General features: G+C 53.2%; 1 protein-coding gene across 5 annotated transcripts in view; it reads left to right on the top strand.

The window, feature by feature from the left end:
* PCDH1 (protocadherin 1) overlaps window positions 1-15,307 on the top strand; it is a 56,104-nt gene that overhangs the window by 16,148 nt on the left and 24,649 nt on the right. For all 5 annotated transcript variants that reach the window (XM_027705077.1, XM_027705076.1, XM_027705075.1 and 2 more), the window contains exon 4: window positions 13,049-13,268. In XM_027705077.1, the coding sequence (XP_027560878.1) occupies window positions 13,049-13,268 (220 nt within the window). The remainder of the gene's footprint in view (window positions 1-13,048; window positions 13,269-15,307) is intronic.

Genomic DNA, 15,307 nt, shown 5'->3' with positions numbered 1-15,307 from the left:
TCCTCCCCAATCTCCCTTCTTTTTCTTTTGTGTATCTGCTGCTCTCCACCCCTCTCTCCTGATTTCTGTGGCTTTCCCCTCGGCACCAGTCTCTCCCGACGGGCTGTGTGCTGGACCTGGCACAGAGGGATGGCACAGAGGGATGGCACAGAGGGATGCTGAGCCCTCAGCAGCGCAGAGCCGAGTCCTGGCTGGCTCTGATGGCCGAGCTGTGGATCCCCTGTGCGATGAAAGCCCTGGCTGTGTGGGCAGCCGCCCACTCCAAGCCACACTGATTGATATTCCCAGCACTGCTCTGCCCGCTCGGCCGGGCTCTCAGCTGCAGTGCTGTTCCCTGGAGCGGGGCCCAGCCCTGCAGCCTCCGTAATCTGACACCCAAATCCCGGGACAAAACCCGGCGCTGTGACGGGCTGTGTCCCCGGCACTTGGTGGTCCCCGTGTGTCCCCAGGGAGTTGGAGGTCCCTGTGTGTCCCTGGGAATTTGGAGGTCCCTCTGTGTCCCCGGGCACTTGGTGGTCCCTCCAACCAGAACGTATCCAGGAGGCTGTGGATGGGATGAAGGGAGAAGGGTGGGATGCAGCTGGAGGGGGTGGAGGGTGGGGTGTTCCCAGGTGAGGACAGATCAGGGATGTTCTGGGATGGGACGGAGAGGAGGTTGGGGTAATGAGAGGCTGCGTGATGTAGGGCAGGACAGGGAGGGGTGTTGTGGATGAGGGCGAGGGCTAAAGGATGCCTGGAACAAAGGGCACAGAGTGGCTCTGTCCCTGGGAACTGTGTCAGCTCGGGGTGGGGAGGGCAGCCCTGGCAGGGTTTGGGGCAGCAGAGAAGAGGTGGATGCTGTGCCCTTGTGTCCCTGGAGCCTGGTGTCCACCAGGGACCCCTGGAATGAATCCCCTCGTGTGGGGCTGTGCAAAGAGCAGGATCCCCCTTCATGGCTCGTGGGGTGTTTGGACATTCAGCCCCTGTGGTGTCCTGCCAAATCTGAGCCCCGTGCCGGGCCCAAAGCACCTTCCTCCCCCTCCACCCTCATCCCCACACATCCCTGTGGTGTGAGAGCTCCTGCCCATGGCAGAGCTGTGCTCCCTCCTGCTGCTCCACAAGCTGATCCCTCCAAGCTGCAGTTGCACAACCCCAGCTCTGCTCTTGGGAGAAACCAAGATGGTCAGTGGAGGTTACTCCAAAAGAGACTTTTCCTGCAGCGCCCTGATCCTTCGGTGCCCCAGGAAGCCCCACAGTCTGCTCAGCTAGGGCAGAGGAGGGTTGAACACGAGTGAGGAGGCAGGAAAGGCCACCTCTGGCATCTTGGTCCCCCTCTTGTCACCTCTGACACCAGCTGCAGGCTCCATCAGTCCAACTGGATGAGGCTTGGTCTTGGCCTCCCCTCTGGGAGCCTGGGTCATCTGTGATTCAGACTCACTCAGCCTCTCCCTAACAGGTCATTCATTGACCTTTTCTTCTTGACTTGACCCTTCCAGTACTTCAAGAAGGCTTCTAAAAAGGATGGCAAGTGACTTTTAACATGGGAAGATAGTGATAGGACAAGGGGGGAACAATTTTAAACTAAAAAGGAGGGATTTGGGTTAGATATTGGGAAGAAATTCTTGGCTGTGAGGGTTGTTAAACCCTGGCACAGGTTGCCCAGAGAAGCTGTGGCTGCCCCATCCCTGGAAGTGTCCAAGGCCAGGTTGGGCAGGTTGGAGCAACCTGGGCTAGTGGAAGGTGTCCCTACCCATGGCAGGGGATTGGAACAAGATGAGCTGTAAGATCCCTTCCACCACAACCATTCTGTGATTCTGTTCTCTCTGACTTTCTGGAGGTCTCAGTTTGCACCCTTGAGGACCTGCTTTCCATATCCCACCAGTAGTAAAGGTTTCTTTTCCCAGTGATGTTCCCAACTCAACCCTGTGGCTGAGAGCACGAGAGGAAGAGGAGGTCAGGCAGAGGACCAGAAAGAACACAACTCCCCCGTATCCCTTAAAAACAACCCCTATTTGTTTTGCATCAATGTCTTGTGTGGTGTAAACTGTTTACTCCCTCAGTCCTTCAGATGCTGGCAGGAAAGCGTGGGTGGGTTTGTGGTGGGAGAGTGGGATGTGACCTGCTGGCAGAGCAGGAGAAAGCTCGTACACTATCTCCTCATTTACATCCCTTTTGGCACTCGCAGCCGTGCCTTGTGGGTGCTGCCCAGAGATCCCTGAAGATGCCCCTGCCCTGAGAGGTAAACATCCTTCTGAGCACCTCCTTGCTTGCAACATCCCCACCTGTGATCTCCTATCTGCACGTGGCACGGCGGATCCTGGCGGGTTCCATCAAAGCTGCTCCGAGCCATCACTTGGGGCGGGCAGCGAGTCACCACCTCCCTCCCTCTGCACTGATCCTGCTCCGTGGCGAAGCTGCCGGAGCAGAGTGCCCTGATTCAGCTCCTCTGAGACATCTTTAAAGGCCCGAGCAATCTGAAAGCCTGCAGCTATTTTGCTCCCACATGGCCTGGTTTTCACATCCTCCAAACTCCCCGATGCTCTGGAGCAGCTGTGAAGCTGCTGCCGAGGAGACTCTGACAGATACCCAGCCCTACTTGGGGGGGGGAACCTCTTGTCTGAGCTCTGGACGGAGATCCTGCTCGAAATGTCTTGCTGAAGTGATGTCTGATGTTCCTCTTACACTAATCTATTAATCTTTCTGCTTCTTCATCAAAAGCACTCAAGCCCTGTAGAAAGCAAAATCAGTGTTTCAGATGTTTGAAGAGCCCTTCGTTATTATTCAGGCTGGGCAAGACCTTTTGGGGTGTTGTGATTCAAGGCTCTGCAAGTGCCTGGAGGAGCTTGGGCTGGTTTTTTTTCCCAAGGATTTCAAGTGGATCACAGTTTATTAGGGGCGTCTCTTGCCAAGAGAAGAGAGCTCAGAAACACGCTCTTATGTTCAGGAAATTTGTCTTGAGCCACAACCTGCAAGGTTTGACCCCAGGACTTGACAGCTCTCCCAGGATCTGAGGACAGCTCATCCATTCCAGGGGTTCTGTGCCAGAGCAGTGCAGGCAAGAGAAGTGGCTCTACCAAGCCTCACACTATTACTTGTCCTACCTGTTTGATGTCTCCAAATGAAGGCTTGACTTACCCAGTATCACCGTTCATCAGGAGCTGCAGGTTGGTTGCAGACCACTAAAGTGAAGGGCTCTGCCCAACAGAGCATGTTGGTGCACAGACTTATGGAATAGGCACAATTCCTTGGGCAAACAGGAAAAGCTTCTGCCCTTTGCCAGTGAAAATAGAGGTGGTTTAAGAACAGGTTTGCCCTCAGAGGAAAATTTTCAATTTGAAAACAAATCAGGAAGAAATGGCATTTTTCCCCCCTATTTTCCAAGGCAATCAATATACATATAATATATAAATATATTTTTTTTTCCTAGTAATTTCCAAAGGCATGATTCCCACTGACCTTTTTGGTTTTGAATCATAATTAATACTTGGCTTGAATTCTGAAGTGAAAGGTACCTTTGCAAGAGCATCATTTTTTCGTTTTTACATGTCAGCAAAGATCTCCCCCCTGCCCCAACCCTGAAACCAGAAACTCGCTTGAATAATGATCTGAATTCAGCAAATTGACAGGTTTTCTGTGCAGAGTCTTCCCGTTGAAGCGTTCCTGGTTGCCTCTGTTTTTTTTGATGGAGTCCTGAGTTTGTGGCTCAGGACCCCTGCTCCCCCCAGAGCTTTCAATACTCTCTGTCAGCTCCACTGGGTGCAACTGGGAGCCAGATTAGCTCATTATTTTCCCAGCATTATTTTCCCACTCTACAGCTGTTGGATTCCTCGAGGGCTTTGTTCAAGTGTTACTCCCAGTCCTGGAACCTTTTTCTCCCTGGGATCTTCAGATGGTTTTAACGTGATTATGAGACCTCCTTCTGTGTCCTGGGCAATTTCCACTCTACACCAACCATCTACAAAATAGCTCTATTATCAGCTTGATAGTGATAGACGTTTCAGGACACCATGGCCAGTCCAATTGAGACATTATTCCATAAAGATTATGACCCCTTTAGATTTTATGAGTCACCCTTCAGATGATTTATTTCCATATTTTCCTTTCCAATCTTCATTTCACCCAAAGAAAAGCCAAATTGCACACCCTCCATGGGCTCAGAGCTCTGATAGGCTGAGGGGTTAGGCAAGCTCTGTCCCGAGGCTGTCTAAATGGGTTTCTAATTGCGTTAGATCTTGCTATGAGTTAGATAAATTCGATCTGACCAGGCAGGTTGGCACCGGGCTTTGGCGGCTTCTTTGAGCATCATGCAAATTTCAGGAGGCTTCAGGGCACCTATGTGGAGTCAGCCCACATTTTACCCAGATTTATTCATTAAATAGTGCCTGGGGATGTGATGTCCATTTTAGGATGGCTGTTCTGCTATCATTATTTCGGCAGGACTTGGAGACTGTCTCTTCTGTCTGCAAGGTCAGCACTCGCTTAATTGTCAGCAGTGGCAGCCATGCGAGCAGCCACTCAGAAGGGTGAGCAGTTGCATTTAGGGTAATACCTGGTTTGGGGACGTGGGGTCATATGGATTCCTCTGTGTCTTTCCTCTGGTTGCAGATTCCTTCTGTAGTATTGTTTGTCAACAATGGAAGAGCTAAAGGGTTGTTGGGAACAACCCTCATGTCAGACACGGGGATGGACAAAGAGCTAAAGGGTTGTTGGGAACAACCCTCATGTCAGACACTGGGATGGGGAAAGAGGTAAAGGGTTGTTGGGAACAACCCTCTTGTCAGACACTGGGATGGACAAAGACGTAAAGGGTCGTTGGGAACAACCTTCATGTCAGACACGGGATGGTGGAAAGAGCTAAAGGGTTGTTGGGAACAACCCTCACATCAGATGTGGATTGAGGAAAGAGCTAAAGGGTTGTTGGGAACAACCCTCATGTCAGACACTGGGATGGACAAAGAGCTAAAGGGTTGCTGGGAATAATGCTCATGTCAGACACTGGGATGGGGATGGACACAAGGATTTGTGGGCAGAGCACAGCCATCAAATGAGACTCATGAGCATCAGGTGGACCAGAACTGTCAGCCCCGTGGCTGATGTGCCCTGGGTGACCCCGGTAGCTGCGATGGTGACCCCACTGAATTGTCAGAATGGTAGATCAGAGAGCCAGGCCTCCTGGTAGTCCTGTCCAGAGTTTTCAGTGTTCTCTTGGAGACAGAACCTTCAATGGAAAAATTTTGAGAAGGTTGTTTTGAATGCAGGAGGGGTCTTACAAGTGTGCACAGCCCACACCTCTGCTCAGAGCTGGGTCCGTCTGTCTCCCTCCCTCGTCTGTGCTGGCTGCAGCTCCTGCCTGGGTGCTCCATCCCTCCCTTGTGCAAGCAGGGAGAGCCCCTGGGACCTGTTCCCTTGCTCTGCACAAGGTCTTTCCTCAATTCCTGCATGTTGTGCTAACAGGGAGCAATCCAGCACTGCTGGGAATGCAGCTCTGGCTGTCTTGATTTGCTTAACAAAGAAATAGCCTGTTCTTGTGCCTCTGAACATCTGGAGATGCTGTGGCAGGGCAAGGAGGGACCTCTGGGGCAGACAGCATGCCCAGGCCACCAAGGGGACCAGGGAGACACAGGAGGGAGAGGCAGAGGGACTCCTGGAGGAGCAGAGATGCCAGAGATTCCCGTAGATGCCAGGAGGTGACACCAAGCCTGGGCAGTGTTTGGTTTGCAGTGTCCACAAACACCCTCCCTCACGCTGCTGCTGTGCCAGGTAATGCCATGAGCTCTTCACATCCCCTCCAGGCATGGCAGGGTGGGTGCAGAAGGAGCAGAGGATGCCCCTGGGAGGCTTCTTCTCTAAAAATCAGCGCAGTGGTCAGCCCGTGTGCTGCTGGGGAAAGGACGGGAAGGGCTGTCTGTGCTTGGATCCATCCTCACCCCGGAACACCGGCAGGAGCACTGGCTGTTGTCAGATGAGCTGTAAAATGGTCGGCTGTTTACAGCCACGAGCCGAGCCGGTGTCCTGTTTCCTAGAGCTTGAGCGTTGCCCTGGATGGTTTTGTCAATTCAGGTCCAGCTTTCCTCGAGGCTTGCCCTGGTTTCCATGGGCATAATATTCCCCTCAGCCTCCTGCTCCGACGCCTGTGTAGCACTGGACTGGAGCCGTGCTCCTCTCCAGGCACGACCCTGGCAAATAAAATGATTCCCACACGCCACAAAGCCTCCACACACGAAAAGCTGGATCTGTGTAGTTCAGAGTGTGGTCCCTGGGCTTATCTTCTCCTTTTTGTCTCAGTAACCAGGGATGTTGCCTCGCTCCAGGTTGGTTTGTAACGGAGAGGGGTTCATGAATTAGTCTGAAGTTGACTAACTCCTGCACCACAATGGCTCCCTTGTCACTTATTTTTATATTCCGGGCGTTGGGTCTGACATTGCCTTTCACTCTCAGCCCTGTGAGTTGCTGCATTGTGGCGGCTGTTGGGGAAGCAAGCTCCTTTGGCAGCTGGCTGAAAGGCCGTTGAGGCTTCTGGCATGTGGGGAGGCGCAGGAGCCATTGGAGGCTGCCAGATGAGCCCATTAGCCGCGGATCCTGCTTTGGGATCAGCAGCGAGGGAGTTAACACTTTGGGTATTTTCACCACTCCAGCGTTAATCGGCGCTCAGGGGGGGAGCAGGGTGGCTCACCTCCGTTCCCGGCGGCAGGAAAAGGGTGCCCGGGGCGGATTTTACGGTTTCCTTTGTGAACAATGGAATTTCGGGACCGCATCTCCTGCTGCTCCATCCATGCCCTCTGCGCAGGGGGTGATGCCGTGAGTTTGCAGGGAGCCAGTGTTCCCTCCTAGCACTGCTCTCGTTTGGGCTGAGTTTGTTTTCCCTGGGTTTAGCAAGGAGAATCAGCTTGGTGCAGGTCCTGAAAGCTGGGAATGTTTTAATGAAGGGAAGAGGCAGGAGCGAGCAGAGGAAAGAGTGGATCCCCTTGGTCCCCATCCAGCATCCGTGGGTGGAATCCTCATAGAATCACAGAATCATTAAGGTTGGAAAAAACCTCCAAGATCATCCAGCTTTGGCTGGTCCCCACCTTGTCCCCCAGCCCAGAGCACTGAGTGCCATGTTCAGTCCTTCCTTGGACACTTCCAGGGATGGGGACTCCGCCACCTCCCTGGGCAGCCCCTTCCAATGCTTAACCAGACCTTCCATGAAGAAATTTTTCCTAATATAATGTTTTTTGTACCGTGCCCTCTTGGTAGAAGGCACCAGCACAGGCAGGGACTGGCGTTGGGGGGTTTGGGGTGTGCAGCCAGGGCCAGGCAGGCTGGGCAAGGCTGTCGGGGGCAGCCCAAGAAAATTCCTCATCAAAACAAGGTCGTGCTACTTCAGACAAGCCCCAAAACTGGAACCGTGGGTGTGACCCCGGCCTCCCCGTTGTGGGAATGCTGTGGCAGAGCTGGAAGAGGCAGAGAGAAGGGCAGCAAGGCTGGCCTGACCTGCCTGGTGTCTGCAGGAGGACAACCTGCACGTCCCCACACGCTCAAGAGAACACACGGAGCAGGATGCAGCATGGATTTGTGGAATTGGAAAGGAGCAGAGCAAGGAGCAATTTTATTTTTTTCTCACAACCCTGCAGGTAGGAGAAGTTCAAGGCAAAATTACCAGGCAGCACATATAGAACCAAAGGGCTTTTTCCACGGAGCAGAGAGTTCATTGCTGCAGGATGCCACGGGCTCAAAAAGGCAAGAGAACACTTCACAGAGGACGGGGGTCATTAAATGTAGAGCTGCAAACCATTCCTTCTCAGGAAATAAACCCTGAACTGTGGCAGCACAGAAACCCACAGGACTTACCAGGGGATGAACATCTTCATCAGAACATCTGCCGGTGCTGGAGGCAGCTGCCGGTGCTCCCTGAGGAAAGAGTGGGATGGGGGCTTGGTTTGTTCCTCAGATTTAGAGGCTGGCACAGGTCTCCCCATCATCTCCCTAGCACTGGGGAGCCCTTGAAAGGATTTTTTTCCAGAGCCACAATTTCTCAGCTGAGAAAATAGACAGCTTTGCCCCAAATCCCATTTTGGCGCGGTGGCAAAGTGGAGGCAGCAGAAATAGAAATAGAAAACTAATAAATACTGGGGGAAAAGGGAAGGAGTGGATAGCAATTAGTAGAAATGAGTAGTTATGGAGTGTAGAAAATTAACAAGGAAAGCCAAAGACATTGGGGGGAAATCAATTTTGACAAGGTAAACACAATAAGTAGTTTAAAAAATGTGCTGGGAAGAGGTGGAATCCAGTAACTGTCAATTCCAACTGGAGATTGCAAAATTGTTAATTATGTAGAAAACTGCAAAAGTATTCAATGAATAGTTGTAGTAATTTGGACTGAGACATAACAACGTAGGATGCAGTACCTGCCCATGCATTGGTAACCAGCGAAGTCATTCAAAATCGCCTTGAAAGAGTGATACTTGATATAATTGAATGAAATAATTTGTACCAAAGAGTATTCAAAAGTCTGGAGTAGGATCTCTCTGATCCGGGGGTGTTAATGGAGCTGGGGAGCCCAAGCAGGGCCAGGAGGAGTGGGAGGGCATGAGCCAGCTGGGCCAGGGATGGGGATGTTGTGTGCAGTGCACACTGTCCTCCCAGCCCCGGGGAACAACTGGATTAATGGCTAAAGCAGGGAACTCGATGATGGAAATAGCATTGACGTCAGTCACCGCAGCTTGATGGCAGGGGATACTGGGCAGTGTCATTACATGACAGGTCCAGCTTTTAAACCTTTCCTTAGGCATCTGGTCCTGGCCTCTGTAGGAACAGGATCTGCTCGAGGCATTCCTGCGGGTCTGAAGCGGCAGAGCCGGTTTGAGGTTACAGGGCTTGGCTGATCAGCTTGGAGTTGATGGATACGCCGAGCTGATGATGTGTTTTGTTGTTGTTATTATTATTATTATTATTATTTTGAACAAGCACTACTCTCAGGTTGGACATCAGGAAGGATGGAAAAGGTTGTCAAGCACTGGAAGGGGCTGCCCAGGGAGGTGCTGGAGTCCCCATCCCTGGAGGTGTCCAAGGAAGGCCTGGCCGTGGCACTCAGTGCTCTGGGCTGGGGGACAAGGTGGGGATGGGGCACAGGGTGAACTTCGTGGGCTGGGAGGGCTTTTCTCAGTGATTCTGTGATTACAAGCGAAGCATTGTGAGACGGATGAAGATCTGGTTTATCCTCAGCTGGGCGAAGAAAAGTTTGTCTGGAGTGCTGGTGGAAGGAGGTTCTCCTGGAGGAGCTCCCCGGCGGCAGCACCGCTGCCATTCAACGCTGCAATCAACGATCTGGAAGTAAATATAAAATCACCGCTGATAAAACCTGCAGCTGACATGGAGATTGGTGGAGTGGGAGATCATGATGAGGATAGAGCAGTCATGCAGAGCAATCCAGATTGCTTGGTAAACTGGGCCCATTTAAACAAAGTGCATTTTAACACAGCCGAGTGCAAAGCTGCGCGTTGAGAAATGAGGAATGCTGGTTTATATCCTGGGAAGCACTGACTTTAAAATGGATTTAAGGGTCACACTGCATGAGTAGCTCAGCGTGAGTGCTCGTGGCACTCACACTTAAGGGCTAGTGCAGACCTCAGGTGAGAAAAACCTGAGAGGTAGGAGAAGGAAGGTTCTGCAGGAAGCCCTGGTGAGATGGCAGCAGTGGTCCTGCAAGGATCACCTCCCATGAGGAATGGGGAAAAACTGGGGCAATTACACATGAGGGCCACAAAACTGATTTGCTGGCTTGCAGGTTGTGACTTGGTCCTGATTTGTTTGACTTGAAAAGAAGACTGAGGCATGCCTGGATTGCACTGTACAAGCGACTCCTTGTGTAGAGGATGCTGCGTGCTGAAAGGCTCTTTAACCTACCACAGAAAGGTCAAACAAAACCCAATTTCTGTAAGTCAGTGCCAGACAAATTGATTCAGTGTCTTTCCGTGACTCCAGAACAAGGCTCTCCGGGCTGGAGAGCTTCACAAGGCACAAGCTGGGTAGGGCTGGGCAGAGAATGAGGGGGGCACTGCCCACTTCAGTGTCATGTTGGGCTGGGGGGGAGTGGAGTTGAGTGCGGGTTGTCTTTCCCCCCCAGGGAGGAGAAGAGCCCTTTCAAGGGCTGCCAGGCAGGATGTGACATTTAAAGGAGGTGTTTTTCAGGTAAAAGTGATGCTATTTGGACGGAGACCCCTCAGGGGAGGGATAGTAGCTGTCACAGGCTGGGTTTCAGAGGCTGTTTGTTTGTGTTATTGCAGGCACCCCGAGGAGCCCGGGTTGTTTGGCTGAGGTTTTACAAGCACAGAGTGAAAGCAGGAGCTTGGAGCTCGGGATGAGCCTCGGTGAGGGAGGAAATCATCTTCAGGCAGGCAGTCAGGATGCAGGAAGAGGCTGTGGGAGAGCAGCTCCTGGCATAGTGTGCGGTAATGTCTGTGCAGTGGTGGCTTTTGTGGGCTTTACACAGCTGGGCTGCCCTTGGAGTGGGCTGGGAGGGGACTCCAGAGGGTCATCAGCACACAGCTCTGCCATGGGTGGGACTGCCTTGCCCTCAGCTGGGCACAAAGTCCTCCTGAGAGGGCCTTGCCTGTCCCTCCATGACAAAGATTGCACCTTCTGCTTTGGCAAGAAGGTTCTGGCACAGGTTGCTCAGAGAAGCCCCACCCCTGGAAGTGTCCAAGGTGAGGCTGGACAGGGCTTGGAGCAACATGATCTAGTGGAAGGTGTCCCTGCCCATGGCAGAGGGGTGGAACGAGATGATCTTTAAGGCCCTTTCCAACCCAAACCATTCCAGGATTCTGTGATTGCACTTGGCCAAAACTACCATTTTTTTTTCCATAGTGATTAACCTCAGTCTTCCCGTGGCTGAGAGCCTCTCCTTATCTGCCTGTGGTCCAAAGCAGCATCTTTTTCTTTGCAGAAGGCTTTCACAAGCTTCAAGAGCGGCCTCTGCCACCCTTACCCTTCTCCTTCCTGAACTAAATTCCTCACTCCTTTTTTAATATTTTGCCGTGGTTTCTAACAACCGCTTGTTTCTGTTCATCCTGGGAGTGGCACCCAAGCAGGGCACAGCTCTGCCTCCAAAGCCCGGCTCAAACTCAGCAGAGCAGAGAGATCCCTGCGTGGCTCAAAGGCTGTTTACACATCCCAATATAGATGTGTTTTTTGGGGCCGGGTTGACGCCGCTGATGGATCATCCAGCCCTGGTGTGCTGCAGCCCCCGGCCCCTCCGCCCGCCCCGCTGCTCGGGGGGGGATTATTTCTGGCAGATGTGACAGATATATCCCACATCTGTCACCCGAGCAGTTAATGGAAATACAGGCTAGAGATGGACCCGGGACACAACCCAGAGAATTTAATTTGATCCATCGTCCCAGCCTGTCTGCAGTAATGACTTTGTGAATGCAACTTTCTAAACGCTTTGCATCCACCCTGCAGTGAGTTGCACTATATTACCCAGGCAGAGATGTACATGCTGCACTTACACTGTTTTCTTGCATTACTTATGAGAATGTCATCGAAAACAGTGTCAAAAAAACTTCCTAAAGTCAAGGTAGAACATTTACTGCTCCTCCTCCATCCACCGGGTCTGCTGTCTTTTCAAAGGAAGAAGTTCAATGGCTTGACATGTTTGTTTGTGACAAACCTACAGTGGCTGTTACTCATTTCCTTGTTATCTTGTAGGTACTTACAAAGAGTTCTTTTATCTGCTTCAGTATTTTTCCAGGAACTGAAATTAAGCTAACTGTTTTATAATTCTCCAGCTCTTCTTTTTTCTCATCATTAAAGACAGGCGCTATTTTAGCTCTCTTCCAGCCTTCTGGAAGCTCCCTGATTCTCTACGAATTCTTCAAGAAAAAAAAGTATGGAAAAAAAAAAAAAACAACCCAGCCCCAACAACTCTGAAGTTACTTAAATCAGGTCTCTAAGCATCTGGGGTGAATTTAATCAGGTCCAACCAACCTTAAAGCAGCTAGCTCATCTAAATGCTCCCTGTATGTTCCTTCCCTCCGTTTGTCTCAATTCCTTCCCTTTCCTGGTCGGTGCTCGCTGTGTGGGACGCCTGATTGCCACTCATTTGTAGTAAAGACACCAGCAAAAAAAAAAAGGTGTTCAGCCTAAACGATGTGTTGGCTCCTCTGTCTCCTCATCACCTCCAGGTTTCCATCAAATAGCTCCTTTCTTGGGCTCCTTCCTACATTTATGGGCGCCGTGGTGTCTTTTTCTCTCTCCTGGTGTTTGTGTTTTGTGTTTCATTCTCCGCACGCATCATCCCGCTCTTGCCCTGTGAACTCGTGCTACCCTCTCCACTCCTCGGCAATCACGACAAAGAAGGATTTTGTGGAAGGATTTGGAGGAGGATAATGATGTAGCTTAATGGTTGTTTGCGCGGAGCTCCTCCTAAGCGTGAGGCAAAGCTGGGGAGAGAAAGTGTGAAGTAGGGTCTTTGAAATGCTTAACGAGCAGACAAAAGCTGCGATGGTGACCCTTGGTGGAGAAGCTCTGAGGATGAGAGATGGGGTCAGGCCAGAGGCTGGGAGGTGAGGGATGATGTCACCGTGGCTCTGTGCTGGGCAGTGATCCCATTAGAGGGGCTCTGGGGTGGGTTTGGCCACGTGGGTCTCTGGGTTGGGTCTCTGAAGACACCAAGGGGACATGTAGAGTGGGGACCCCAGGTGAAAGGGGGGGAGAAGTGCTTCAGGATTCAGGGGGGTGTTTCCAGAACCTTCCTGCCATGGGAGAGGACATCTGCCCAGGGTTGTCTCTGGGTGAAAGAAGAGGCTGGGACAGGAGCTGCGGGGGGAGCTGGTGGGCTGGGGGAGCACAGGGACCGTGCAAAGCGTGCTCCCCACGTGTGGTGGTGTCTGATGGGCTGCTCTTGGCTGGGGAAGGCCCCAGCACTGTGTCTGTCAGGATGGCTGTGGGGGGCTGAGGATGGACCCTGCTGGTGTTGGCAGCGCCGGGCAGGAGCTCTCTGCCTCTGTTTGTGTGTCAGGTTTGATGACCCCCCTCTTTGCCTTCCTCTGCTGGGTGGGTGATGCAACAGCTCTTCTTTTCTCTCCAGTTACCTCATCGCCGAGTGACGTTCTCTGCAGCCAGCCAGGCTCAGGACCTGCAGGATCCCTCCCAGCACAGCTACTACGACAGTGGGCTGGAGGAATCAGAGACCCCCAGCAGCAAATCATCGTCGGGGCCCCGCATCGGGCCGCTGGCCCTGCCCGAGGACCACTACGAGCGCACCACGCCCGACGGCAGCATCGGGGAGATGGAGCACCCCGAGAACGGTACGTGCCCGCCCACCCGGGCCCGCCCCTCCCTCCCCCGGGGCCCGGGGATGCTCATCCCCCACCCTGCACCTCCCCGGGGGGGTGAGATGGGCCGAGGAGCTCGGCTGGCCACGCTGGGCTGTGGTGGGGAGGGGAGGATGGAGGAGAGACGAGGCTCACTCAAAGCAGGTACAGAGAGGACGTGGTGGGGAGGGGAAGAGGTGGGGGAGGGAAGGGAGGTCTGGGGGAGGCAAGGGGATGTGGGAGCGGGAAGAGTTGAGGAGGCAGATGGGTTTGGCAGGAGGTGGATGGGTTTGGCATGATGTAGAGAGGGGGTCCAGCAGGGTGTCCAGGGTGGCAGCACAGGGGCACCCAGCCAAGGTGAGCTCGTGTGCCGCACTCAGGGGGTCCCACGGGTGCCTGTCCCCATGGCAGGGCAGGGTGAGTGGGGTGTGATGCAGCTCTCCACGCTGTGGGGGGAGTCAGAGCCATGGGAGTTTCCCGGGGAGCAGAGGGAGAGCAGGTTTAGGGGCACAGGCCGGGGTGAGGAGACCCGTGGAGTGGAGGATCAGAGAGCGTGGGGGTGGCAAACCTGAGAGCGACGTGTCCTGCCTTCACTGGGCCCTGCAGGTCACCTCCTGCTCGGGCCCAGCTTCCCCTGAGAACCCCCCAGGAGCTGTCTGTGCTCTCACTGCAGGCTTTCCCCTGCCCTGGCGCAGCTTTACCCCCGGTTCTGCTCCTTGTGCTGCCTCTGTGCTGCCTGCCTGACTGCCCTCAGCAGCCCACTCCCCCACTGTCTTCTCTGGCCAGCTTCAGTTGCTTCCTCAGACTTGGCTCTCGCTGTGCATACAACATCTTCTGTCCTGCACCTGCTGCCTTCTGTGCTCTTGTGCTGAGGGGAGGTTGCTGTGGAGCCGGAAAGTTCAGTGAAACCTTTGGGAGGGAAAGGGAAGTGGTGGCAGAGGGTTCTCCTGAAGTCTCCTCCTACCTCTGGGAGCATCCTTGACTTTGGGACAGGTCTGTATGTGGTGTGAAAATGGCTGAGAATGTGTTCAGCTGTTTTTTAGGGAGCTGCAAACCTGCTGGATTCCTCTATTAAGGAACCACGTGAGAAGGTTCAGTGGAAGTTCTCATCCTTCTTCCTGCATTAGTTCCTGGAGTATTGCTGGAGTTCTCTGTGTTACAACCATTGAAGCCCCATGGTGGGGCCAGGTCTGGCAGGGCTCCCAAATCCATTTATTGCTCCTGCAATATGAGGCACCCTCTTGTCTAGGAGTGTTGTGCAGATCACTTTCTTCAGGCAACTTCCTGGTCAAGCAACTGGGAAGAGCAGTGTGGAGAGGTTCCTGGAACCCTGGCACACAGTACAAATGACAGTACTGGACTTCCCAAGTCAAGAGAGTCTTGAAGGCCACATGGGCAAGGAGATTCCATGTGGCTGTGCTGAAGGCTGTGGGGAGGCAGCGGTGGTAGGGGACCTGGAAGAGGAAAGTTTGAGTCCTGGAAAGTGCCAGGCAACTTGGAGATGGTGAGGGAGGAGCAGGACTAAAAGTAGAAAGAGGAGAGAGAGAGGAGCACTTGGGAGGTCTGCAGCAGGAGATGGAGGGCAGAGGGGGCTGTCTGTAGTCCTTGGGATGTTCCCTGTCTGCCCCAGGTGATGAGCAGAGCTGAGGAAGGCTGAGGGACACTGCCCAGAGCAGTGGCTCTGACTGGGACAGAGTGCAGGGCACGGCTCCCTGCCCCCAGCATCACAAACCCCAACCTGCCCTATAAACCAGGCAGATCCCTCTCTTTGTACAAGGCTCCCTGCGTATGTTCCCATCCCAGGAGGACAGGAATCACCCCACACCCATCCACCAACAAATGCACGTGTGGTACAGAGAGGTGCAGAGCTCCCAGGGGATAACCATAACCATAACCATAACCCTGTTCTGCTCACTGCCCCCCAGCCTGTCCTGTCTCAGCTCCCTTCCCATGGCAGGGGATGGGAGGTCAGGCCCCAGTGCCTCCAGCAGCCATCCTGACCCGTGTAAAGCAGGTGGAGTGCAGAGGCCACG

Source organism: Neopelma chrysocephalum, unplaced genomic scaffold, assembly GCF_003984885.1.
Source record: "Neopelma chrysocephalum unplaced genomic scaffold, ASM398488v2 Primary Assembly neopelma1_319, whole genome shotgun sequence".
NCBI classification, from domain to species: Eukaryota; Metazoa; Chordata; class Aves; order Passeriformes; family Pipridae; genus Neopelma; species Neopelma chrysocephalum.
The sequence above is the reverse complement of the archived record's forward strand: the minus strand, read 5'-3'. Positions and strand labels throughout refer to the sequence as shown.